Source organism: Megalobrama amblycephala, linkage group LG12, assembly GCF_018812025.1.
Source record: "Megalobrama amblycephala isolate DHTTF-2021 linkage group LG12, ASM1881202v1, whole genome shotgun sequence".
Lineage (NCBI taxonomy): Eukaryota > Metazoa > Chordata > Actinopteri > Cypriniformes > Xenocyprididae > Megalobrama > Megalobrama amblycephala.
In genome coordinates this window covers 7634825-7660746 of record NC_063055.1, presented here as the reverse complement: position 1 = coordinate 7660746, position 25922 = coordinate 7634825, and the positions used below count along the sequence as shown (strand labels likewise).

The following is a 25922-nucleotide window of genomic DNA, read 5'->3' as shown; positions in this document are numbered from 1 at the left end:
CTTTCATTGCTATGTGCATCCAGAACTCATCCCAAAGTCTCTAACACCATTTATTCTAACTGAGCATAGATTCATATGATGCAGTTTCCACTATTAGTATTTTAATTTTGCTGCACTAGTGCCATCAAATGAGTCATTAAATAACTGGGTTGATAAAAAGGCAAATGCCAGAAACTAGATAATTGAGCACCCCTCTCATGTAATTATATTGTACAAAACAAGTCGATAACCCTTTATAAATAGCGTTTTGCTGGCTTTCAAAACCTGTTAAACCTGGTTACAAATGATATATCCTCACGAACAATAGGTGTTGGCCTAAAACGGTCTCATAACGACATGCCTGATCTTGATTGAATGTTCAAATCACGTGGAATGTTGAAGAGAGGTGTGCTATTTCTTTACTAAATTATCAGATTAAAAAAAAAAACCCAAACTCACATTGAATGTCCCAAGCCAGAATACCATAGAGGCTTACAGTGACAGTTCACCTAAAAAATGACATTTACTCACCCTTATGTCCCTTTTTTTTCTGCGATACACAAAAAAAAATATTTTTAAGAATGTTAGGGTCCAAATCCCATATACTTTTGTAGGAAAGTCTGTTCATTCGGCGGCCATATTTGTAATGCCTCTAGGCAGTTATCTAAGGCATTCAAGGCCAAGTCTTATCTTTTTGAAAGGGGAAATCCTGAAATGTCAAAAACCTCTTTCCGAGCTCACATTTAAAAAACATATTTGAAATCAGCAACAAAACCTGACATTTATGAACCGTTCATAAATGTTGTTTCTTATGTTCAAATTGCGTTAAGAAAGCTTGTATTTCAGGCTGGACCTGCCAATGCAGATGTGCAGTCTTAAGCACGCGTCTCAAGACACTGACAGTTTCTATTGCATTTGGAGCTTCTGAAGGCAGCTGCAGTGATGCAATGACTTTACCGATTGGCGACTGGCTCTTTTATTTACAAGGCGGGGCTTATTCTGCCATATTGCCCATTGCACCAGCCTCAATGACATATGCGCCAACAAATGCGACCTCCGGAGACGCAGCCTTCGAAATGAGATGGATAAAGTCTTTGAAAAAATGCAGAACATATTAGCAATTGCATAGCAATTCCATGGCAACCACTGACAACACTCTAGCATTATTCATGTGTAAACACCACTCACAATTTCCTAAGAAAGTCTAAAATTCATCTTCTTGTAATTGTTTATTTCATTCTCTTGGACAGCTTTGTGTCAGAGGACAGTGAGGAGAGTTTAGCTGTGAGTGTGTGATAGTTGTCTGGCCTCATCCCCAGCTGTGATGTCAGCTGTTCTTTGGCAGAATAGCAGCCCATTGTCCACATTTGGCCTACTTCTGTTTCAGCAAAGACTTTAGAGGTCACGCAAGGGCTTTCTAAACACTCCTATGGTCACGTTGTTGTGTTTACTCCTTCCTCTAATTGTTTTTCTTCTTGATCATTTGGAACCCGATGTCAGTTCCAGCCTTATTATATCATATCTATATCATGTCTATAATTTTAACTTTGTGATATGCATTCTAGTGCATTCCTTTTGGAGACCCAAAACCTCTTGTTATATAACAATACAGGGACTGTTCCTATCACAGACACTCTTGATCCCCTTCTCCACAGGAAGTCGTTTGAGTTTGAAGATGTGGTACGGCTGTCAGCCCAACAGGCCTCTAGAGTAAAGGAGGGCCGCCGTTCGGGTCTTTTCCACGCCCTGTCTGAAGACAGCATCTATGAGGACATCAGCTGTGAGTGATTCTGAGAACGCCAAGACACATGCCGTTGATCAGATATTCTTGTGAAGTATGGTCAAAAAAATGTCTGCATGGAATGAAACTCTCATCTTGATATATTCCGTTTTTCTCATACACTATTATTCAAAAGTTTGGGGTTAGAAAGATTGCAATGAAAGCAAGGATCCATTAAACTGATCAAAAGTGTCAGTAAAGACTTTTATAGTGTTACAAAACATTTCTATTTTAAATAAATGTTTTTGGTGTGGAAAAAACTATTATGATTTCCACAAAAATATTTTTCAACAGAACATCATTTTTCAACATTGATTATAATAATAAATGCATCAAATCAGCATATTAGAATGATTTCTGAAGGATCATGTGACACTGAAGACTGGAGTAATGATGCTGAAAATTCAGCTTTGCATCACATGAATAAATGACATTTTAAAATCTATTAAAATAGACTGTAATAATATTTCACAATATTACTGTTGCTACTGTGTTTTTGATCAAATAAATGCAGCATTGGTGAGCATAAAAGACTTCTTTCAAAAAAATTAAAAAATCTTACTGACCCCAATCTTTAAAATGGTGTTGTACAAGTTTATTTTTAGTGGTGCATTAATTATCATGCTGTGGTTTAGTAGACAACTGACATGAGAAAATCCTCTCAAAATGTTGCAGCTTTAAATTCATTTCCTTGAAAGCATCGACACTACATCCATCCATACACAGTCAGTGGTCTTTTTAGATGGTACGTGTTAGTTTAATTTTTAAAAAATGCATCCAAAGACAGCTGCATTAGACCATCCAGAAGGCTCATAAACACCCTCTAAGAAACAAGCCCTAATTATAGAGGGCTTCCTTAAGACAGACAACCCACCGACTTGTTGTTTTTGAAAACATGTTGTTTGGCACATTCCTAATTGTATTGGAGCCAGTGTAGAGAACACTAAATTTTTTTTTTTTTTTTTTTTGGCATTACATATTCTTTATTTCAATGGTTCACTATAGACAATGTACTAACTATAAGTAACTTTGCAATGACATATCAACTAACTCTCATTAGAGTGTTAGTAGACTGTAGTAGCCTGCTAGTAGACTCTGTTAGGTTAGGGTTCGGGTTAGTAGAATAAGTTGACATGCTGTTGCAAAGTTACTTCTAGTCATTAGAATGTCTGTTGGGGGAGAAGCAAAATAAAGTGTTAGCAGACAGTCTTCTAATACTTTAATGACTGCTAGTTGACATGTAGTTGCAAAGTTATTTAGGAGAATGTCTAAAGTGGACCATCGAAATAAAGTGTAACTATGTTTTTTCAACCAATCTTCTACAGCGGATATGCCAAAAGAGAACCCATATGAAGACATCAAGATTTCTCCCATGTGTTTACCTATAAGACGTCCACGAAACTACACCATGGGACAGAGAGAGAGCCCACACCTCAAGGTGACTGTCATTTTAAATGCATATTAATTTTGTCATATTTCAGTAAATAGTATGTGCACTACCATTCAAAAGTTTGGGGTCAATTAATGTTCTTTTGAACTTTCTATTCATCAAAGAATCCTGAAAAAATGTATCAGTTTCCACAAAAAAATGTTTAGCACTAAATCTGCATATTCCAATGATTTCTGAAGGATCATGTGACACTGAAGACTGGAGTAATGATGCTGAAAATTCATCTTTTTCATCACAGGAATAAATTGCATTTTAAAATATATTAAAATAGACAAATGTTCCTTTAAATTGTAATAATATTTGAGAGTCTTCCTTTTTTTACTGTATTTTTCATTAAATAAATACAGCCTTTTTCTCAAAGCTAATAGACATAGACTGAAAGCTTGAAAGGAGCTTTAATTAGTAAACTCATATTCACTATTTTCAACCTAGCAGCCATTTATTCCCACTGTTTATTTCATCAAGAATGAAATTTTACATTAAAGCCACTGGCTAATTGTGGAACTAAACTGTGTGTTTTCTAATCCACTTCTTCTCTTGTCTGTGATCTTATGCAGCTCTCACCGAAACCCTTCACTCTATTACCTAATGGCGACAGGCTGCATAAAGTGGGACGGGATCGCAAAGAATACGTAACGTCACCTACACGTACCTCCACTACAAACACTCCTAAATCATCAGCAGCCAAACCTGCTACTGCATACAAGATAAACCAACAACCCCCGGTAAACCCACGAGCATAAACATGTGCCTCAGACGTCATTAAACATTACGCAATGTGCCAGTCATCACCTGTTTCTCTGATTGTATGCATGATGTGAACTTTAACCACTCTTTTACATAATAAATTCTTAAGTGTTTTATAAACTGAAGAAGAAGGTGCTGCACCCAAACGCTGATCATTTTTTGATACATAAACTTTTTTTTTTTATATACAAAACCACATTTCTCTAGCCTGTTTTGCCCCAGATGTCAAAATAAAGCAGTGGATATATGAAGAAAGAGAACCAGACATGAAACATGTATAAAAAACATAGTCTGAGAAGAAACGTCAGCTTTGATGCATAAAGAAAGAAGAGGGAAAGAGAGGGAGGAAGTGGTGAGGAGATGGATGGATGGCTACAGGAAATGTTTCCTTTTTGAGCATGAGAGGTTGAGGATTATCATGAAGTGCCTGTGCATCATACTGGACACTGCTGACTAATCAGCTATATTCAGCTTTGTGCCAGTGTGATCCATATTGTTATTTTGGAAAGGCAGAAATCAGCAGGCTGAGGCAGCGTAGATGAAGCTCATGGAGGAATGCTGTTTTAATAATGAGAGCGAGCAGAAAGGGGTGGGTAAGAGCCCTCCTCTCTTCAATAGAAAGCACTCATTCTAACATCAAACAGCATGTGAAAAACGTGGAAGTTGTTCTGTCAGTTGTCCAGTTCTTCTGTAGGTTGTGTTGAGTGGTTTGCGCAGATGTTATCTCATGTGTGAAATATCTGAAGATGCTACCAAAAATTTATTTTAGTATTATTCTACGGGGGGCTGTTGAATGCTTGCATCTGATTGGTTGACGAACGTTCTAAGGTGTGCAGTTATTTTCAGGCAAACGCACAGATAAAGTAGTTCCAGGCAGGTTTTGACCGCATTACAGTTCCATATCACTTCGCCAAATGATTTCAGTTATTTTAAAGGTCCTTCCAGCCTACTACCGCAAAAGAAACAAAACCCACAACGACACTGACCGAGCACATAAATATAGTAAACAATAGGATAAAAACAACAAATTATTTTCATGTTTTTTGCCACAAAATTACGTTTTGTTATATATGGAAAAGCACATTCTCTCTTTCTCCCACTCTCTCTCCCTCTCAAACGCACACACACTCACACAGAAACGTGTTGTCAGCACTGCTGTGATGATTTTGTCATTAAAATAGTTTAGCAACTTCAAAGCTACATGACTGTTTTTCATTAGTGAGGTAATAACAGTGCTGTTCTTGAAGCAGATAAACTTACAGTTTCACTATTAGTAGAGATGCTGCTGCCGAACACTGTTGAAAGATGCACAGACTCAGGTAACTCACACATACTTAATCTCTCTCTCTCTCTCTCTCTCTCTCTCTCTCTAATAACTGCATTAATAACTGCATTAGTCTGTTATCAATGGCTCAAGCCTCTGTTACTAGCTCTAAAATGACGTTTTGGAATTAGCAACGGAGGTGTGGGATGAGATGCATAAGAAATTAGTCCTACACACTCTGCTTCATGTTATTTTCTAATAATTCAACATCCTGTCTTTAATTATTGCTTACTTATTCATATACTATTAAAGTATTTATTAATATTTTGAATAAGCTTATGTTTTAAATTTTCATTTCATTTGAATTTTATTTAAACTTTTAATAATTTTGATTTGTTGTTTTTTTGTTAGTTTTTTTTTTAAATATTTCTATTTAGCTTTATTTTTATTTCAGTTTTATTTTTTAGTAATTTTAGTACTTACTTTTTTTTTTCAGTTAGTTGCCAAGGCAAGATTTTTAACATTTTTGTTTAAGTTTTTCATATCATATTTTTATTTTATTTTATTTTATTTTATTTTATTTTATTTTATTTTATTTTAGCTGTTAGCAATTAACGAAAAACTTTTTTTAATAGTTTTAGTTCTAGTTAACAATAACAACACTGGTTTGGACACATCAATAACAGCAACCCTCTTTACTTGTCTCTTTCACACACTTCCAAAGCTTTTTCCTATTTTCCTCCCATCAAATGTCTATTTGAACTAAAATAAAACTAAATATAAAATAACAGATTCTGTATTTCTTAAACAGCTTCATTCTGAGAGGAACCTACTTCCCGAGTCTGTTTTTTAACCACAGTATTAATTGTTTTTAGTTTAAAGTGATGGCGTTTTAATAAAATTAATATTGATAATGCTATACGATACTATATAGCTAAAGCCCTGCCCCTAGGTATACTTCGTTTTGCAAAGCATACTTCATTCAACTTGGAGTCTTGGACGCATGCACAGTTTTGAGCAATCTTTCGCCACGAGTTATAACCCATGTAAACATCTTTGTATTCTTTCATGAGGGTACTTTCTAACCTCTTCGCACAATCTCTTGTTTATGTAGGCCTCTATCGTCGCTGTAGCTTGCATGTGTTCCGGTCTGTTCTGTTTATGCAGGTTTTCTTCGACTACCTTGTGAATCGACACCCCCAGGCACGGTTATCACCTGGTGGATAAATGAATTACTGCAAAAACAATTAAATGCGCATGTGCGACCTGTGTGTACAAAGTACATCTGATGTTTGTTTGGCATACTTTTCTTCTAACTTATAATTGTCAACATTTGTATGCCACAAATTAAAAAAGTCTAACTTTGACTGGTTGTTAACGAGCTTGAAATTAGAAATTCATGTCACCATGGTGCTTCAGTTCTTGAACTGACACAGAAAAGCTTCATGAACCCATATTCAAGTCTTTTTTTCTTTCTGTGATTAATGGAAGTCATGACTTTTTCAGTTCTATGCTCAATTACATGATCATATTGTTCACTGTTTATACTTGCATTCTGCTACATAGCAACCTAAAATCATCCTTCCGTGACTCTATTTGAAACTCATGTGGAGGTCAAAGCATTGAGTGGTGCTTAAAAAGGCCTTAACCATCTCCACACATGGTGAGCATTATGTTTTTATCTGGGGGGAAGCACCACCACGCTGTTTCCGCTCATCATGGGCAAATGCCACAACTGTGTGCTGTCTCATTGCTCTCACTCTGTGATGTGGGTAGACCGCTGTGGTCTACATGACTATGAATCATAATTAGCATGTCATGTTCTGCTCTGACCAAAAGAGAATAACAGGTCTGACATACACATGTAGATGCAGGTCATTGTGACACATCTAGTCACATGATACTGTTTAAGCATCTTGGTTATACTTTTGTGTATTGTTTGCATGTGTTTTGTATTTTAAGCATTTATTTGCAGGGCTTCCAATGTAATGTGTAAATGTGTTTAACTACTGTTCAAAAGTTTAGGACATTTGTAATGTTGCAAAAGATTTCTATTTCAAATAAATGCTGTTCTTTTTTTTTAAAGAAAGTAATTTTTTTCAACAAAGATGCGTTAAAGGGTTAGTTCACCCAAAAATGAAAATTCTGTCATTTATTACTCACCCTCATGCCGTTCCACACCCGTAAGACCTTCGTTCATCTTCAGAACACAAATTAAGATATTTTTGATGAAATCCGATGGCTCAGTGAGGCCTCCATAGGGAGCAATGACATTTCCTCTCTCAAGATACATAAAGGTACTAAAAACATATTTAAATCGGTTCATGTGAGTACAGTGGTTCAATATTAATATTATAAAGCGACGAGAATATTTTTGGTGCGCCAAAAAAACAAAATAATGACTTTATATAGTGATGGCCGATTTCAAAACACTGCTTCAGGAAGCATCTGAGTGTTATGAATCAGTGTGTCGAATCACCAAAGTCACATGATTTCAGCAGTTTGACACGCGATCCGAATCATGATTCGATACGCTGATTCATTATGTTCCGAAGCTTCCTGAAGCAGTGTTTTGAAATCGTCCATCACAATATAAAGTCATTATTTAGTTTTTTTGGCGCACCAAAAATAATCTTGTCACTTTATAATATTAATATTGAACCGCTGTACTCACATGAACTGATTTGAATATGTTTTTAGTACCTTTATGGATCTTTATAGAGAGGAAATGTCATTGCTCCCTATGCAGTCCTCACTGAGCCATCGTATTTCAACTAAAATATCTTAATTTGTGTTCCGAAGATGAACGAAGGTCTTACGGGTGTGGAACGGCATGAGGGTAAGTAATAAATGATAGAATTTTTCTTTTTGGGTAAACTAACCCTTTAAATTGGTCAAAAGTGACTTTTATAATATTACAAATTATTTAAAAATAATTGCTATTCTTTAGAATACTGAAAAAATGTATCCCGATTTCCACATACATTAAAATATTAAGCAGCACAATGATTTTAAACATTGATAATAATAAGAAATGTTTCTTGAGAATGATTTCTGAAAGATCATGTGACACTGAAGACTGGAGCCATCACAGGAATAAATGACAAATATATTAAAAATAAAACAATTTGTAGCAATATTTAACAATATTTTAGTTCATATTTTTGGTCAAATAAATGCAGCCTTGGTGAGCATAAGAGACTTCTTTCAAAATGTTTTAAAAATATCCCAAACCTTTGAACAGTAGTGTACAAAGTTTTATTTAACCTGGAATATTGTGTACAAAATCATGAGGAATTATTATTTGTGTGTTTCTCATGTAGCTCGTAAACAGGATCCAGGAGATCTTTGATGCCAAAAGAGGAAGGAAACGAGTATGGGCAACGGCAACCAGAGGTGAGAGGATGCATATTTCATATTTACCTGTTTCACCAAGAAAAAAAGTGTACTCAAGCAGTAAATGTGTGTTTTATGGCAGATGAATTGAGTGGAACAGAGAGTGACCCCGAGGAGAGCTCTAAAGGTCAGTGTCTCCCTCAGGCCTCGGCACAGAGAACTGTTGTTTATTCGAGTTTTACTTGTATATCAAACCAGCAGGTTTTATAAACCCATCAATGCTGTTTAAATTTTTTCCCTCATAGATCGCTCCCAGCGCACAGTGTACGTTCAGTCAACGTTAAAACGGCGTCCGGGTTACCGCACTTTAGAGAGGGACTTGATCCAACTTCAACAGCAGCAGCTTTTCCAGCAGTTTGTTGTGGTGTCGCTTAGAAAAGTTTCCCCTGGAAACACATACATCCCTGAGATCACACAACAGTTCCCTACGAAGGTAGAGACCTAATGACAACATTTTGTAAATAGGATGTGTCCGGAAATAATATCGGACAGAGTTTGATTTGAGAATTCCATTTTCTTTTTAAATAATAGTTTTTTTTTTATTTTATTTTTTTATATATGCTTTTTTACATTATATATTATAATTAAAATGTATTTTATATAACATAATCATAATAAAATTTATTTACATTTTAATTATAAATAAATGTTAATTATAATGTATAATTATATATAATATATTTATATATTCAAATTTAAATGCATATTATTATAATAAAATTATTTACATTTTATTTTTAAATAAATATTAATTATAATTATGCAACAAATTTAATATACAAAAAATGCAATTATTATATGTGATTGATTATATAAAATAATATTTTTCTGTCTTTATTTTATTTTAGTTTGAGAAGTCTTCTCGTCTGTCTCGTGAGGCTGAAGATAGATTAAGGGCGATTCCCAAGTTTTGTTTTCCTGACTGTAATGACTGGTGTCCGTCCTCTGACCACAGCAGGTAACATGCTGATATTTTTATTTTCAAATTAGTTAGCAGATTATTTTGTTTGTTATTTTTGGGCTCCCATTTCCTGAGACAATTTGTATTGTATTTTCACTAATTACACTTTATTATTTGCTTCTCTTTTTGTCTGTTAAATAAAAGCTTGCTTTATGGCTATCATTTTTGAACAACAAAAAGGTGTAGTGTCTTGACTCTGGGTCTGGAGATAGGCACATCAACGTCTTCTCTAATTTTTATTGTTGTTTCTATTTTTACTCTATATTATAAAATTGGAAACGTAACAACAGTTTTATGTTAGTTGGCTAACTAATTCACTCTTCTAATATGATCCTTGATTATCACCCACAGTGAAACATTTTCTTTTGTCCTGACGGGGGAGGACGGGAGTCGCTTATTTGGATACTGCCGCAAAATCCTGGTGAGTTTGTAATTGTATGTGGTCATATTAATTCAACAGAAAAATTTATTTCTTTGCCCAAACATGCAAATTCATCAAGTCATTCCAAACCTCACATAAATCATCATGCAGGTTTGGTACTACATGAAGGTGAATAAATAATGTGTAATGAGAGTATATTGTGTATTCTCAATGGTAAATATGCACTTGACCTTTGACCTGTGTGTTCTGCAGCCCAGTGGGAAGGGGAAGAGACTGCCTGAAGTTCACTGCATCATCAGCAGACTGGGCTGCTTCAATCTCTTCTCAAAGGTCAGGGGCATTTCAGAGATCAGATATGAATTTCCTGTTTTATCAGCACTAAACCTTTTAGACAGATGCTGAAGTGTAACTGCCTGAAATGTTTGCGAGTAGATCTTGGAGGAGGTGGAGAGGAGGAGAGAGATTTCTCCTGCCTTGGTTCATCCTTTCATGCACAGCGTCATGGAAGCGCCCTTCCCTGCTCCTGGACGAACCATCACCGTCAAGAGCTTCCTGCCAGGCTCTGGCAATGAGGTAAGGTATTATTTAACTTCGCTAATGCAGAGAATTTTGTACCATTAGTTTGATTTTTCTCTGAAACATTCTCAGAAAATGGAGATTTTTTTTGGTAAAATTTTTAATTCTGTCATTTATTACTCACCCTCATGCCGTTCCACACCCGTAAGACCTTCGTTAATCTTCGGAACACAAATTAAGATATTTTAGTTGAAATCCGATGGCTCAGTGAGGCCTCCATAGGGAGCAATGGACACTTCCTCTCTCAAGATCCATAAAGATACTAAAAACATATTTAAATCGGTTCATGTGAGTACAGTGGTTCAATATTAATATTATAAAGCGTTGAGAATATTTTTGGTGTGCCAAAAAAACAAAATAATGACTTATTTAGTGATGGCCGATTTCAAAACACTGCTTCAGGAAGATTCGGAGCACAGATGAATCAGTGTGTCAAATCTGCTGTTCGGAACGCCAAAGTCACGTGATTTCAGCCGTTGGCAGTTTGACACGCGATCTGAATCATGATTCGACACACTGATTCATATATTCATATATAATATATTATTATATTAATTAATACTGATAAATAATGCAATAATTAATTAATCAATTTTTAATTAATACAGTTTTATTTATAGTTAAAATTATTTTAAAAAATATTTTACAAATAAAAAGGGTTTTTAGGCACTTTACACATTCAAATGTTTTTTTTTTTTCTTGTAAAAAATTTACAAAACAATATACACTCTGTTTTCATATTATTTGATAAAATGTTGTTATAGAATTGTGCCTTTTACATAGGGTTTCTTGACCATTTGAAACTTTTTTAATCACTCATATGTCAAGCTACAGGTTTCTTACTATATTTGGAGAATCACCCATGTGTCTCTGTCGTATGTGTAGGTTCTGACTCTGTGCAGGCCGGTGGACTCTCGTTTGGAGCACGTGGACTTTGAGAGTTTGCTGACATGTCTTAGTGTGACCAGACTCCTGCAGGTCTTCGCTTCTCTGCTGCTGGAGAGGAGGGTGATCTTCATCGCAGACAAACTCAGGTACAGACCGTCAACCCATGCTGAGACCCAAATATACCATTCTGAATGGCAACTAGAATTAAATCCGAACCTAACTCTCTTTGTCTCTGGCCAGTGTCTTATCCCGATGTGCTCACTCTGCCTTGGCACTACTGTACCCCTTCACGTGGCAGCACACGTTCGTACCAGTGCTCCCTGCCAGCATGCTGGACATATGCTGCTCTCCCACTCCTTTTGTAATGGGGGCGCTGTCTCCATCCCTGCCTGAGGTGCTGGATATGCCCATTGAGGAGGTCAGTTGCCATATTTAAAGGGATAATTCAACCAAAAATGAAAATTCTGTCATCATTCCAAACCTGTATGTATTTCTTTCCTCTGAAGATATTTTGAAGAATGTGGGTAGCCAAACAGTTGATGGGCCCCCAAAACTATGGAAGTCAATGGGGTCCATCAGCTGTTTGGTTACCCACATTCTTCAAAATATCTTCTTTTGTGTTCAGTAGAAGAAAGAAATTCATACAGGTTTAGAACGTCACGAGGGTGAGTAAATGATGACAGAATTTTCATTTTTGGGTGAGCTAACCCTTTAAGTCCACTTATAATTCTAATCAAGGTTTTTTTGGCACCAAAAATGGCAAAGATCTTTATGTAAATGATCTGTTATGATTGGCTATGCTTTTGAACACTGAATAAGTGTTGATGTGTAAATATTGGTGATCATGTGTAAATATTGGTGATCAAGGGTTAGTTCACCCAAAAATGAAAATAATGTAATTTATTACTCACCCTCATGTCGTTCCACACCTGTAAGACCTTCGTTCATCTTCAGAACACAAATTAAGATATTTTTGATAAAATCTGATGTCTCAGTGAGGCCTCTATTCATTGAGAGCAAAGTCACCGAACCTCTCAAGATCCATAAAGGTACTAAAAACATATTTAAAACAGTTCATGTGAGTACAATGGTTCAACCTTAATATTATAAAGAGACGAGAATATTTCTGGTGCACCAAAAAAACAAAATAATGACTTTATTCAACAATATGTATATGGGCCGATTTCAAATACTGCTTCATGAAACTTCTGAGCTTTACAAATCTTTTGTTTCGAATCAGTTATTCGGATCGTGTGTCAAACTGCCAAATTGCTGAAATCACATGACTTTGGCGCTCAGAACCACGGATTTGAACAAAATTCGCAAAGCTTCGAATCATCATGAAGCAGTGTTTTGAAATCGCCTATCACCAGATATTGTTGAAAAGTCGTTTTTTTTTTTTTTTTTGGCGCACAAAAAGTATTCTCGTTTCTTTTTAATATTATAGTTGAACCACTGTACTCACATGAACTGTTTTAAATATGTTTTTAGTACCTTTATGGATCTTGAGAGATTCGGTGACTTTACTCTCAATGCAGGCCTCAGTGAGCCATCGGATTTCAACTAAAATATCTTAATTTGTGTTCCGAAGATGAATGAAGGTCTTACGGGTGTGGAACGACATAAGGGTGAGTAATGAGTGACATTATTTTCATTTTTGGGTGAACTAACCCTTTAATGTGTTCATTAGTTTTAGTAATTTGACTGGGTTATGATCTTGAGAGTGTTTAACTTCAGAAGAAAAAAAAACATTTAGTTTTACGTGAACTTTTTTTACTCATCTGGCCTGTGGAAAACAGTCTGCCAGAAAGGGATTTTGTAGGATGCTGTCATGGATATAAGATGCTTCTAAACAACAGAGGAGAGCTCTGAGATTTGATTATGACCATGACCGGAGTTTAATTTAATAACAGTCATGCCTTGAATTGTTTCCATTGTTTAACAGCTTGAAATTCCCCATGCCGGCAATAAAGTACTATTTGACGGAGGTATAATGTATTAAATCATATCTACAAGATGGTCCAAGTTTAGTCTACTCTTTGACTTGGCGACAAAGCAGTACTTGTTTCGCATTTGAGGTGCTATAAGTGTTATAAATAAAAATATTCTTAAATTCAAAACTTTTTAGTGAACACAAGATTGCATTTGTCTTGCTTAAAGAACCTGATGAACTTTGGAAAACTATACAAACTTGCTGTATGAGGTTCCTGTCTGGTCCATCTAGTGACTTTTATGTAATTGTATGCATAGGATATTTTTTCTTATGCTTTATGTTTTGAAAGAGCATTAGAGAGACATACGTTTGTACAAATGGGTTCTTGCATTCTGTTATCATTCTGACTTTCCATCCTTCTTTTTTCGTTTTTGTCTCATTCTTTCAGGTGCTTATTGTGGATTTGTGTGCGGACAAGTTTGTCGTTCAGGTGTGTATGCAGGGTTTAGTTTTCTAATAATACAAGGGTGTGTCCTTTTGAAAGTGTGTTTGTGAGGGTGTGTTCTGAAACTCAAGTCAGGGCCTGAGTAGCAGAACTTTATTGTCAGTCAAAAACATAAATGTGACAGTTTTATTGCTTCTTGTCCATATTTTTCTGTTAACGAATTCAAGTTTATTTTTCCCTCATACACTACCTTTCAAAAGTTTGGAGTTGATAAGATTTTTTGTTTTTGAAAGAAGTCTCTTTTGCTCACCAAGGCTGCATTTGATGGTGAAATATTATTACATTTTAAAATAACTGTTTTCTATTTGAATATATTTAAAAAAAGCAAAGCTGTATTTCAGCAGTCATTACTTCAGTCTTCAGTGAGCATGTTTACATGCACGTTCTTAACCCAGTTATGCTTAATAAGCCGACAATGCATGTGGTCATGTAAATGTGTTAACCCATTTTCCTTTATTGGACACAGCTATGTTTTTGCCCCATTACCCCTGATTTCCCCTGGCAAATAAACACATTAACATGCATTCTGTGGGCTTATTCACTTTAAAAAAAAAATGGTGTAGGGTTTATTTTGAGAAAATGTACTCAAAAATTGCTAGTAAATTTCACAAATAATTACGGTTGTCAAAAGTACCGACTTCGGTACCAAGTTGGTACTGAAATTTTAAAAATGTGATGATACCAGCATTTCCCCCCAGCATTTTGAGCGCTGTTGAGTGGATTCTTAAACACCTCTGATTGGCCAATGTGTTCACACACTCAACAGATATGTCTGTGATTGGCTACAATGATCAACACTTCAAAAACATGTTTCACACGGGAGGTTTGCTTTCAAACTAACTGTGTAAAGTGCTCAGTGAAGAGTGTCAAAGATGTATTCCCTACTAATAATTGAATAAAATGGCAAGAACATTTTGAATTAAACATGAATTTTTGAAGTAGAAAGACTAAAATAGTATTTTCTTGTAAAATGTACTCCAGTCATCTCTTATGTACTACTTCGAAAAATCATTATTTTCAGTGTTGAAGTGCGCATGTGTGATATGTGACAGGAAAGCATCCTTGGATTTAAGCACATCCAGACAGAAGGAGGAGGAAATACATTGCAAACTTAGACTCAAGAAGTTATAAAAAAGTGTTCTCGTTTTATGCAGCTGAAGTAGAAGTGATACAGTTAAAATGCTGCAGCTGTAACTGCATGAGAGGAAAATATGAGTCTGTGAGTTTCCCTCTGACATGTTGGAACACTCTTCGGTTTTTAATGGTTTATTTAACATCACAACCAACATATGAAATACTCAGAGACAGATACATGAATGATTATGCTTTGATTGTGTTTTTTGGTCATAACCAGGAAATGCCTGATGTATCAATAAAGTCTTTTTAAAAAAAAATCTTACTGACCCCAAACTTTTGAACGGTGGTGTACTGTACATCAGACACAGATCATATCTATATTTTTGCATGCATGGAAACAACAGAAATACTTGATTAATTATTATTCATATTTTTTTTTTTTTGGCTTTTAATTTGCACTTTCAGTTTCTAATTGCTGACAAATTTTGTTTTGTGAAATGCAGTCATGGGTGACTCGTCCATCTGGTCCCTATATCAATATTTGTTTCTTTCCTAAATTTGCTCTTACATTCATCTTTCCCTCCCCTCTGTTGTCGTAGCTTGGAGATGAGGACTGTATCTTACCAAGAAAGCTGCAGGCAGCGCTTCAGGAGATACTGGAGAACAGGGAGGAGATACTAGAACAAAACACAAGAGACAGGAAAGGAGGTTAGACTCATCACGCGTGCCGTTGTTCCCTTCACAGCCGAACCCACAGCGTCTGACACAGTTACATTTTAAACTGGTTTCACTCATGTGATTGAAGGTTTGGTCTATTGTCTTATTGTGTCAAATTAGCTGTTCACCTTTTGAAATCTATTGTCTGTTCATTCATGATGTGATGAGCAACCAACCGTTAAACAAGGCCAATGAGGTCAGGAACATAACGACTCGTTTTGTTAAGCTGGCCCAACGGTTAATGGTTACATGGGCTGGTTATACTAAATACTAAAGGACCAATGCAATGCTTGATGAGCAGTTTTCTTTCCTGTGTTGACATATTTCCTATTAAAACAAGAAGTTTTAGGTCTCGTTTTGTTAAATAGCCAATCATTTTAGACATTCTCATTCTAGAGAGCATTTGATTGAAAAACATTTGAATATGAACCAAAAATCCATTCTCAATATTTTAGTTTGTTTTCATAGACGAAAAGGTATACATTTCAGATCTGCTAAAAATTATTTTTAGAAGTACATTAGCATATAAATGGCCTCAAAGCTAATAGAGATGGACCAAAAGCCTTAAAAGCTAAATTTTGGGCTCTTTAAGTATGTTTAAAGATCTGTTTTCATTATGCTTTTTTACATTTTCAACTTTCTCCAGTATGTAATGTTGCTCTTTGAGCATGAAAAATGTCTGCAAAGTTGCAAAGCACAAAGAGAGTTATTCTCTATATCATTAAGTACTGTTTCTGAACTCCCTGAAACACCTTGTTTTGTAGTTTTGAGTTTTCTTCTGGGAACAAACACAATATTGCTCATTTAAATAATTCCTGCCCAAGGCATACACAAAGAAGTGGCGTGGCCTGGTTGACTTGTGTTAGTAGTGTGTTGAAACACAGTTATGGTAAGGTGTGTGACATTTCTAAAAACACGCTGGTAGCGGTTCACCAATCACAACACATTGGTCCAGCTGACCAATCATGTCAAGTCATCTTCATTTAGGCTATATATCGCTTTTTACAATATAGATTGTTTCAAAGCAGCTTCACAGTGATAATAGGGAAATGAATGGACAGAGATTATTTTGGCTTTACAGCAGCTCTAGGAAAAAGTTATTATCGAGCTAAAGTAAGTTTTTGATTGAATCACTTCCGTTGTAAAAATCGTTAATTATTATCTTAAATGACACCTTTTTAACTGAAAACAGAAGACTTTCAATGCGTTCTTGCCATTCATTTACGTGTTTAGTCTATAGACCTTGTGTAGCCCCGCCCCCTTTTCAGCGCTGCGCTCGTTGTCTTTTGACTTCCGGCTTGTATTTCCACAGCGATCTTATGTATTTATGAATGAACTGCTCATTTTAAAATCTTCCCGTTCTACTGACATTTGTTAAGACATCTGATTTAAATATATCAATGCTCATGATAACTTTCATTAACTCTACAACACGTAAATCCACTTCACCAGCTAATTATTCTTCAACAGCGATGCCATAGAAATATACAGAGCTACCGCAAAAACGGAAGTTCAAAGACAATATTCTAAAGATGGCGGCGTGCATGTTTCTCAGGTCTATGGGTGTGTCTCAACAGTGCCCAAGGAAGTCGACCGGAAGTTGAAGTCGGCCGCGTGCTGCCATCTTGTAGCAGAACTTCACTTGCGTTAGCATCCCCATTGACTCCCATTCATTTTGGCGTCACTTTGACAGTGAATAACTTTACATCTGAGGCGTTTAAAGAATCCATTTGTCCATTATTTATTTCCAAAGATACACGACAATGTATAAAGGGCTCCATTACCTTCTATGTTACATTATGGCCCCGTAGAAACAGTTTTTGTAAAAATAGGCTAACGATTGCGTCATAACCACTCGACTCTCTGTCGCACAGTACAGAAATTACCGTATAGACATGAGGAGAAGCTCGCAGACAGTCGGGGAGATTATCTTAATATGGCGTACTGGCGTTACATTTTAAAATACTATACAAACTAATTAATCAGAATACTTACTCCTGCTCACTCACGCCAAAGAACTCCCCGCTCAAGCTCGCCGTCTCTGCAAGATTAACCCCTGCCAACACACCCATGTGGGGCCCATAAGGGTTGGATATGGGCTGGTGAGTGGGCCCCATCTGGGCAGCCCAGATGGGGCCCAGTTAATTTTGTCCGGGGGTTCCATGGTGGCCCCATGTGGGCAAGCCCAGATGGGCTGAAGTTGGGCTTCACATGGGCCCTAGCTAAAACCCACACGGGCAACCCAGGTTTCTCCCATCTGGGGCCCACACTTACCTGTGGGCTGATCATGGGCCCCTGCTATTCTACCTAAGGGTAATAACCATTATTATTATGGGCTAACAAATTCATTTTTGGGGATTTATTTTACTGTCAGCCCATACAGTTCTGTAACCTGTGTTCATATTTTTTTACACAGCCAATTTTACCGGGTCTGGTGGACCCACCACATTATTAGGCTTTTAAATCAACACAGCCATAACAATTCATGTAAAAAATACTTGACAGATGTTTACTTTAGCCATTTACCCCTGTGAGATCGCATTTATGATAGTTTGTTTTTTGTGAGAAACCAAGGAAATTCAATAAAAAAAAAAAAATTGAAAAGATTTTATCATTATTAGTGATTATTTCTTAGAACTTAGTCAGAATAGGTGAAAATGCTTGAAATGTAACAATTTTGTAACTTTGTGTGGGAATAGCAGGTGCAGAAAGACAACACTCCCGCACACAGATGGCCAATGAGTTTGTGTTAGAAAAAATAATAAATAGCATATTTTTTTCTTTTAGCAACCTTTAAAACGGGTCCCAAAGACCCAAACACCTTGGGTTAAATGAGCTACAATAATAACAAGACCAGTAATACAATTAATGACCTTTTTATTTAAGTAAAATTAAGAAAAACATTAAGAAAACTCTCATTAAGAAAACTTTTGCTCAGTGTTCCCTCACTGTTAGAGACAGGATTAGCTACTTTCCACCTCAAATGAACCCGAAGCCTGAAGTCCTTGTTAAGGGGTTGCCTGTTGGGCCTGTCTATTACCCCCCAGTCCCTAGCACCAATGAGCCACTTGGAGACCGCCTTCTCTGCATCTTTACAGGTGATTTGGCTGGTCATGGTGCTTTTCTTTAAGCCTCCTGCAAGAAACAAATATAACAGTCACTTACTTTATATGTGCCAACACAACTCTCAGCCAGGACTGTAAAAACCACTATGTAAAGAAAAGTGCTATATAAATTAAGATTATTATTAGAACTACACACATACTCTTAAACACACAAGTTAGGCAACTTACTTGCAACTCCATACACAGTGGCTACGTTTACATGCACCAATTTTCACCAATCCGAATGAATTGAATCTGATTGCAGATCTGTTTACATGTACTCTAAACATTGTAATCTGATTCAAATATCCGTTTGTATGTGTTTTATATACATTCTGATTAAAACGTTTGCGCACGCACTGTGCGTGTGACGTCATATCAGTCACACATGCGGTAACCCAGGTTGCGTCAACAGACGATTATCATGTATCGACAATAGCAAGAGATATTGTCAACAGCTTCAAATCTTGGCAATATTAAGAGGATTTGGTATTTCCAATTAATGTAGGCCTGTTACATTCTTCTAGTCTTATTATAACTATTAGGTTCAGCTTCTTTTATTATTAAATTAATATTATATGTGCTGTGAGGATAATAAAAGATTAGGCTATTAGCTATCTTTAAAAATGATTTAATATTTTTTTAGGTCTATTATTACAATGAATTATAGCCTATAATTAAAATTATTTAGAGTGTAGGCTATAATACTATTTCCTAACACTGCAGTCATCAATGAAAATTAAGTGCAGCGTTACTTCAAGCACCGACTTAAAAAAAAAAAAAAAACTGTTTAACACGAAATAATAATAGACAAATAAACTGGCGAATAAACAAAGAAGTTACCCAGAACTCAATGTGGCGTGACGTCAGATTCGTATTCTCTATTATTCTCACTTGTTCCACTTGCCTATATGTACAGCCACCAGATAAATAATGGAATAAATTATTTATTTATATACCGTTACCAGCATATTATATTGAAATTCATCTCTGAGAGAATATGCTCCGTTAATGCAGCGTCAGACAGCTCCGTCACTTTTTACTTTCACTTTCTGTGACTTTTTCACCAGCAATAACTCTTGCGCAAAGTTTGCACGTTGCTTCTTTTATGATATCCATTGGCTCCCCTTCTTGTTTTTAAACGGAAAGATTTCCAATATTATGACGAAGGGATACAACTATGCCACTGCCTGTTGGCATCTTTTCAACTCAAGACGTGAACGTGACTTTGTGCACTGCGTAATGCGTGTCAACATTGCACTGTGCATGTGCCCCAGAGTCTTCTGAGAACGAATGAGAAAGTAGTCGGATTCAAGCGTTTACATGGTCATTTTTTGCTGTTGGATTGGATTAGAAAAAGAATAAACCACCCCTTCCAATCCGATCTAAATTTCATTCGGATCAAGCTCAGTCGGATCGATTAAGGTGTTTACATGAACATCTTTTAATTTGATTGAGCTGTCAATCCGATTACAAATGGATTATTTGGGTGCAAGTAAACATAAGCAGTAAATAATGTTTATAAGTTTGGGGTATTGTGACAGCTTTCTAGTATCAGTACAACTTAAAACATTATCCACATGCACACCTACCATTACTTCATACAGTTTTAAGGCCTTGAACTCTCTCTTCCCGTTTCGGCCCACAAAGTTGTACTGCCAGTTGGATGGAGGCCATGGAGGTGTCAGCAGAGATCTGAGGGTGGATGGAGCCGGTGGAGGTGTCGGCACAGATCAGAGGGTGGATGCAGCCGGTGCGCTGTAAAACAAAAAAACAACACAACTTTGAAATGAATAATTTTGTTGTGTTGGTTCAGCAAAAATCCACACTGTAAAAATCTTGTACAACAAAAAAATCTTTTAATACACACATACATATACATACATATTATATATATATAATTTAAATCCTTAAGTACTTCTGTATCCAATAGACATTAAATGTTGAATTGGCTCAACTACAAAAGATTTGGTACAGAATAGTTTTCTCCAGAAAACAAATAATGTCAAGTTGAATCAACCTTACATTTTCTTTTTTTTACAGTGGAGGTGATGACTTGAGGGTGGATGGAGGTGTAGGCCTGATGGGGCTCATCCTCACTGGACAAAATCACTCGCCTAGAAATCTATAATATACAAGCACAATCAATGAGTTTAAGTGTTTTAAAAACAGTTGGTTAAAAAATATATACATAAAAAATATATACAACTCTGGTATCTACACTCTAGATACCAGAGAGACCCTCACATTGATCCTTAACATCTGTTCCAACACCCCATGCTCCCTTCAGGCATGCACACATCCATTTGTATACATCTCTTTTCCCCCCAAAACATGTGATTGTTACTTTTATTAACTGATTACATTTAATATTATTTATTTCTTAATCGTATATCTGTTGTCTACCTCCCTCGTTTTGACAGCTTTGAGCCAAATACACTTAACAAAACTCCCACAAAACATGTCCTTCCTGTGTCATTGGGAAATTTTTCACCATCCATTTAGTAGTAGTAATTCAAATAGCCTCACCTCTTTCTGCGCTTCACCCTTCCCATATTCTCTGTAGAATCGGACTCGGTTGGTACATCTGTGTTCATACTCGACTAATTTTGTGCAGGCAATTTCATACGTTGCTGTGGGAGACATAGTGGCAATTAGTTTCACTCAGAGCAAATTTTACACTTCTAATGACACCCACAACCTACAAACAAAATATATATATTAAATTAATTATTATCAGTAAGTGTATAATATTTAAAACACATTGGAATAAATGAATAAACTTTTAATAGAAATAGAAGATAACTAACTTACTTCTCTTGTTAGAGAAGAGTCAACATTTTTTGAGTGCACACCCACAAAATTGTCCGAATGCGCCATGTGCAACATGGATTGGGTCTTCTGACCTTTTGATTGTGATTAATATGTGAAATATGAGAGAGTTAAGACTGTGCTTATTTTGAAGAAAAAAAAAAGGGGGGGGGGGGCTCTCTGCTCGTTCTCTCCGTCACTCAGTTAACATGCGCTCTATCACAAGCGCAGCAGTCATCTACATCAGTCATAGATCACAATAACTGATCAAAACCAGGCTTTGGCGGGACAAAAATTTGTTTTGTCGGCCGCTAAAAAAAATACACGCAGGAAAACCCTGTTAACGTATGGTGATTTACGGTAGAAATCTAAAGGCACAAGTTGACAAAATATAATGAAATAACCACCTTAATGTGTAATGTTGACATTTGTTTTTTTATTTTGACATTAAAGCTTACATGTTAAGGGAGCAAACTGGCCCAAAATCTCAAAATTGATCACTGCATGAAAAAAACGATGTTTTCACCTGCCGTGTCTCGAAGTGCAGCAGAGTGCACGCACAATATATTTAAGTCAAACACTCAAAACAAGCTCAAATGCTACTGACTTAATAAATTAAAGTCGTCTGTTCTTTAACCAGGTTTAAGCTACATTTGCTAATGCACAAACATTTGCTAAAAGCTATCCTCGTAACTAATACTTTCCAAAAAAGCTTTAGGTTAACATCATGCGGTAAAATCATCCCCAAGTTTATTATACTCTTACCTGCCTTTTGTCCACACGACGACACCGGTGAACTCGAGGATCCTTAACGGACAGCAGACTACTGAAAAGGCGGCAAAGTTGTTGCTGGGCAGATTCTTTCGCTCGGCGATGGGGGTGGAGCTTTCCAGATGTGCGCTGCACAGAGTGCGCACTGCTTACGGTTTGAACATTTTGTGGGGAAACCGTTAGCAAACTTGTCTTTTTGAAACTCGTACAACGTTCTTAAGACAATTGTTTAGCTGCAGTCTGCAATTTGGCGCTCTAGCGATTAATAAACAGAATTCTTCTTGCGGAAGAACACTGCAGCCGGAGCTACTTGTTTATGTCTATGACGAGTCACGCAGGGACTTTGCTCCTCCGCAGCGATTCCTACTTGACCGTCCTGAAATAGTCCCAATATAAACACTTATTATAAATGTATACTGATTCGGGGTAAGACAAAACACGGTTAGGAAAATGGATTGTTAGATGGATGGATTGAAAATGAATGTTGCACATTTTCATTATAAAATTTAAAACACATAGATACTGACAAAACAATCTTAAAACACACAAAAAAGTTACAGACAGCAGCTAATCTAATAAAATTTGTATAAAAAGTGGACCTAGCCCAGAGCCTATATTGTTAAAAATAGCATCCATGTCTGACACAGTCAATTTTGAATGGAGCCCTTTAGCCTATCTACTGCCCATGTGGGGCCCAACAACAACAGCCCACCCTGAGCCCATGCCCAGCCGAAGCCCAACTAGCCCAAGCGAGGCCCATGTGGGCCCCAACTGGACGTGTTTGCAGGGACGATGGCAGTTTGCACGCACAGCTACTAGAAGATTTACATCTGTCAGACAGGTTGCTGACGTCATCAAGCCTAGTGTGAGTCTGCGCGTCAGAAACGGAAGTGCTAAAAATCGCTAAAAATGGGCTTCACTTGACTCAATTGAGTTCCAATGGGGGTCGCTGTGTCCATTTCTTTTACTGTCTATGTGTCTCAATCAGTTCCCTAGCTCCCGAGCTCGTGAATCAGTATATCGTATACACGAATTCGGGCACTGATAAGGACAGTAAAAGATGCTGGTTCACTACACATTGGGACACTTACGACTCTATTTCCGGCGACGTGACAACGTCCTCATTGTACAACATCACTACTGGTATTTATGAACAACAACAGAGCTGATATTTTCTGACATTACTTGTAATGTTATTTAAAGTACATTATGATTAATTATTTCCTTGTTACATATACGTGCAACATTTCAGCCGTGAATAAATTATAAATGTTAGCTAGATTATGTTCATTACCTGTCTAGCGATGTATGTTTATGCTGAAATATAATAAAATAACGGTTTGTATTTTTTAAAAACATCTATCGCGTATCGTCATGTGTAGTGAGTTGGCTCACGTGATTCAAGTTTCGCGCTTCAGAACTTCCGTTAAGGGAGCATAGTGAGCATCGATGCTCCCTGGTTTTCACGGTGCATTGTGGGACTTTTCAGGGAGCGAACGTTTCAGTGCCCTGGAAGGATTCTGCGATTGAGACAGCCCTTAAAATGGCCGACTCCCTGGTCAGTGCCCTGACTACTGAACTAGGGAGCTGATTGAGACACAGGGGCTGCGTCCGAAAACCTAGGTAGCTGTCTTGCTGCCTCGCTGTCTTATAAGAGAATGACTTGTACGGCAGCGTTTGTACATGAAGGTACCTCACGAAACTGATTTCGGACAGACTTCTGAGGCAGCGTAATAGTTAAATGATCTACAGCAGTGTTTCTCAAACTGGGGTACGCGTACCCCTGGGGGTACGTGAGGTGACAAAAGGGGGTACGCGAACAAAATGCGGAGTAGTTAATTTAACTCTACCATACCTTAAATTAATATTAAAACCGAGCATGTATTTCTAACTGGCAAAATGCCGTAAATCCATTACGTTTAATCAAATTACCTCATGTTTTGCAGTCTAAAATGACTGTATCCACACAAGCAGCATGCATATGATAGATTGCGTGCCGAATGCTGCCTTAAATCGCGCTAAATTACTGCCGTTCTCGACAATGCACCTTATGTAAAAGTGGGGATTTAGCACTTGCATTAAGAACAAATATAGACACAGATAGTGAATTTATATCAATTTAAGACTCAAACTGTCTTCAATACAAAAACATACCTTGTGTGAGTTCTTGTATTTAATGTTGATAACGAGGAAGAATGCAATTGTACCCAAATATCCACATGACTGCAAACGTGCATTATTATACAACAGGTCAAAAAACAAAACGTACATTTTAAACACAGTACTGTCAGTATTTACTCTATTTTGCAATGAAAAAAATATTTCTAACGAAAACGAGAGCAGATCTACAACACACGAATACGGCTTTGAACGAATCGTGAGAGTCAATGATTCAATGATTCATTCACAGCCATTCATTACTGAATGAATGACTCGATGACTCACTCATAAAAACAGTGACTTGCTGCCACCTACTGGCAGTTTTAGTTTAATATTTAAAAGTATCACTTTGTTTTACCATCATTGCATATTTCTCTATTAAACATTTTTTATTTAAAACATTATTTATTTTATAAAGTTATTCGTAAACGTAAAAATATGCACTGGAAAATCAATTTAGGGGCAAATATTGTCCCTTAATGGAAAAGGTGTGACTGCAGTCGAAGTGGAAGAGAGGGGGTACGCAGAAGGATGGTAATCCCTTCAGGGGGTACTCCACGCTAAAAAGTTTGAGAACCACTGATCTACAGCAATATAGCGCGAGCTTTGGTGAGAACTAAACAAATATTTAATTATTACAGTAGTAATTTCTCGATAGAAATGATATCAAAATTGAAATATGTTGGTCAAAATCGTACATTTATACACAAACTGAGCAGCAAACGCAACTTTCGGACACCATCTTTATTTTTCTAGCTCGCTCAACTGTCACAGAATGGAAAGCACAGGATTGTGGGATATCAAAGGCAGCTAAGGATACATCTATGCTTCCTTCAAAAATCGATCAGATGAAGATATCTCAGGAAACAGGAAGTGAAGCTAACATTGGATTCGGATGTGCCTTGATGCCTTCCTACCTTGAAATGTATCCTCAGAAGGCAGCATTTTACAGTTTTCGGACGCAGCCAGGGTATATCAGTGCCCAAGGAAGTTGACCGGAAGTTGAAGTCGGCCGCGTGCCGCCATCTTGTAGCAGAACTTCACTTGCGTTAGCATCCCATTGACTCCCATTCATTTTGGCGTCATTTTGACAGCGAATAACTTTACATCTGAGGCGTTTAAAGACTCCATTTGTCCATTATTTATTTCTAAAGATACACGACAATGTATAAAGGGCTCCCTTACCTTCTATGTTACATTATGGCCCCGTAGAAACAGTTTTTGTAAAAATAGGCTAACGATTGCGTCATAACCACTCGACTCTCTGTCGCACAGTAGAGAAATTACCGTACAGACAGGAGGAGAAGCTCACAGGCAATAGTATGCATTCACTTAATATGGCGTACTGGCGTTACATTTTAAAATACTATACAAAATAATTAATCAGAATACTTACTCCTGCTCACTCACGCCAAAGAACT

General features: G+C 36.8%; 1 protein-coding gene and 1 long non-coding RNA gene across 3 annotated transcripts in view; one reads left to right on the top strand and one right to left on the bottom strand.

Annotated features, from left to right (window-relative positions):
* dennd2c (DENN/MADD domain containing 2C) overlaps positions 1-25922 on the top strand; it is a 35922-nt gene that overhangs the window by 5888 nt on the left and 4112 nt on the right. For both annotated transcript variants that reach the window (XM_048209086.1, XM_048209087.1), the window contains exons 3-16: positions 1635-1759; positions 3085-3197; positions 3767-3934; positions 8544-8616; positions 8699-8743; positions 8862-9049; positions 9465-9574; positions 9929-9998; positions 10212-10289; positions 10392-10532; positions 11421-11569; positions 11664-11841; positions 13805-13846; positions 15538-15646. In XM_048209086.1, coding sequence (XP_048065043.1) covers positions 1635-1759; positions 3085-3197; positions 3767-3934; positions 8544-8616; positions 8699-8743; positions 8862-9049; positions 9465-9574; positions 9929-9998; positions 10212-10289; positions 10392-10532; positions 11421-11569; positions 11664-11841; positions 13805-13846; positions 15538-15646 — 1589 coding nt within the window. The remainder of the gene's footprint in view (positions 1-1634; positions 1760-3084; positions 3198-3766; positions 3935-8543; positions 8617-8698; positions 8744-8861; positions 9050-9464; positions 9575-9928; positions 9999-10211; positions 10290-10391; positions 10533-11420; positions 11570-11663; positions 11842-13804; positions 13847-15537; positions 15647-25922) is intronic.
* On the bottom strand, positions 18516-22621 carry LOC125279424. Its single transcript, XR_007187383.1, has 5 exons — positions 22336-22621; positions 21289-21392; positions 20785-20884; positions 20352-20517; positions 18516-18790 (listed from the first exon to the last, which is right to left on the bottom strand). It is a non-coding gene; the product is annotated as an uncharacterized LOC125279424 (long non-coding RNA).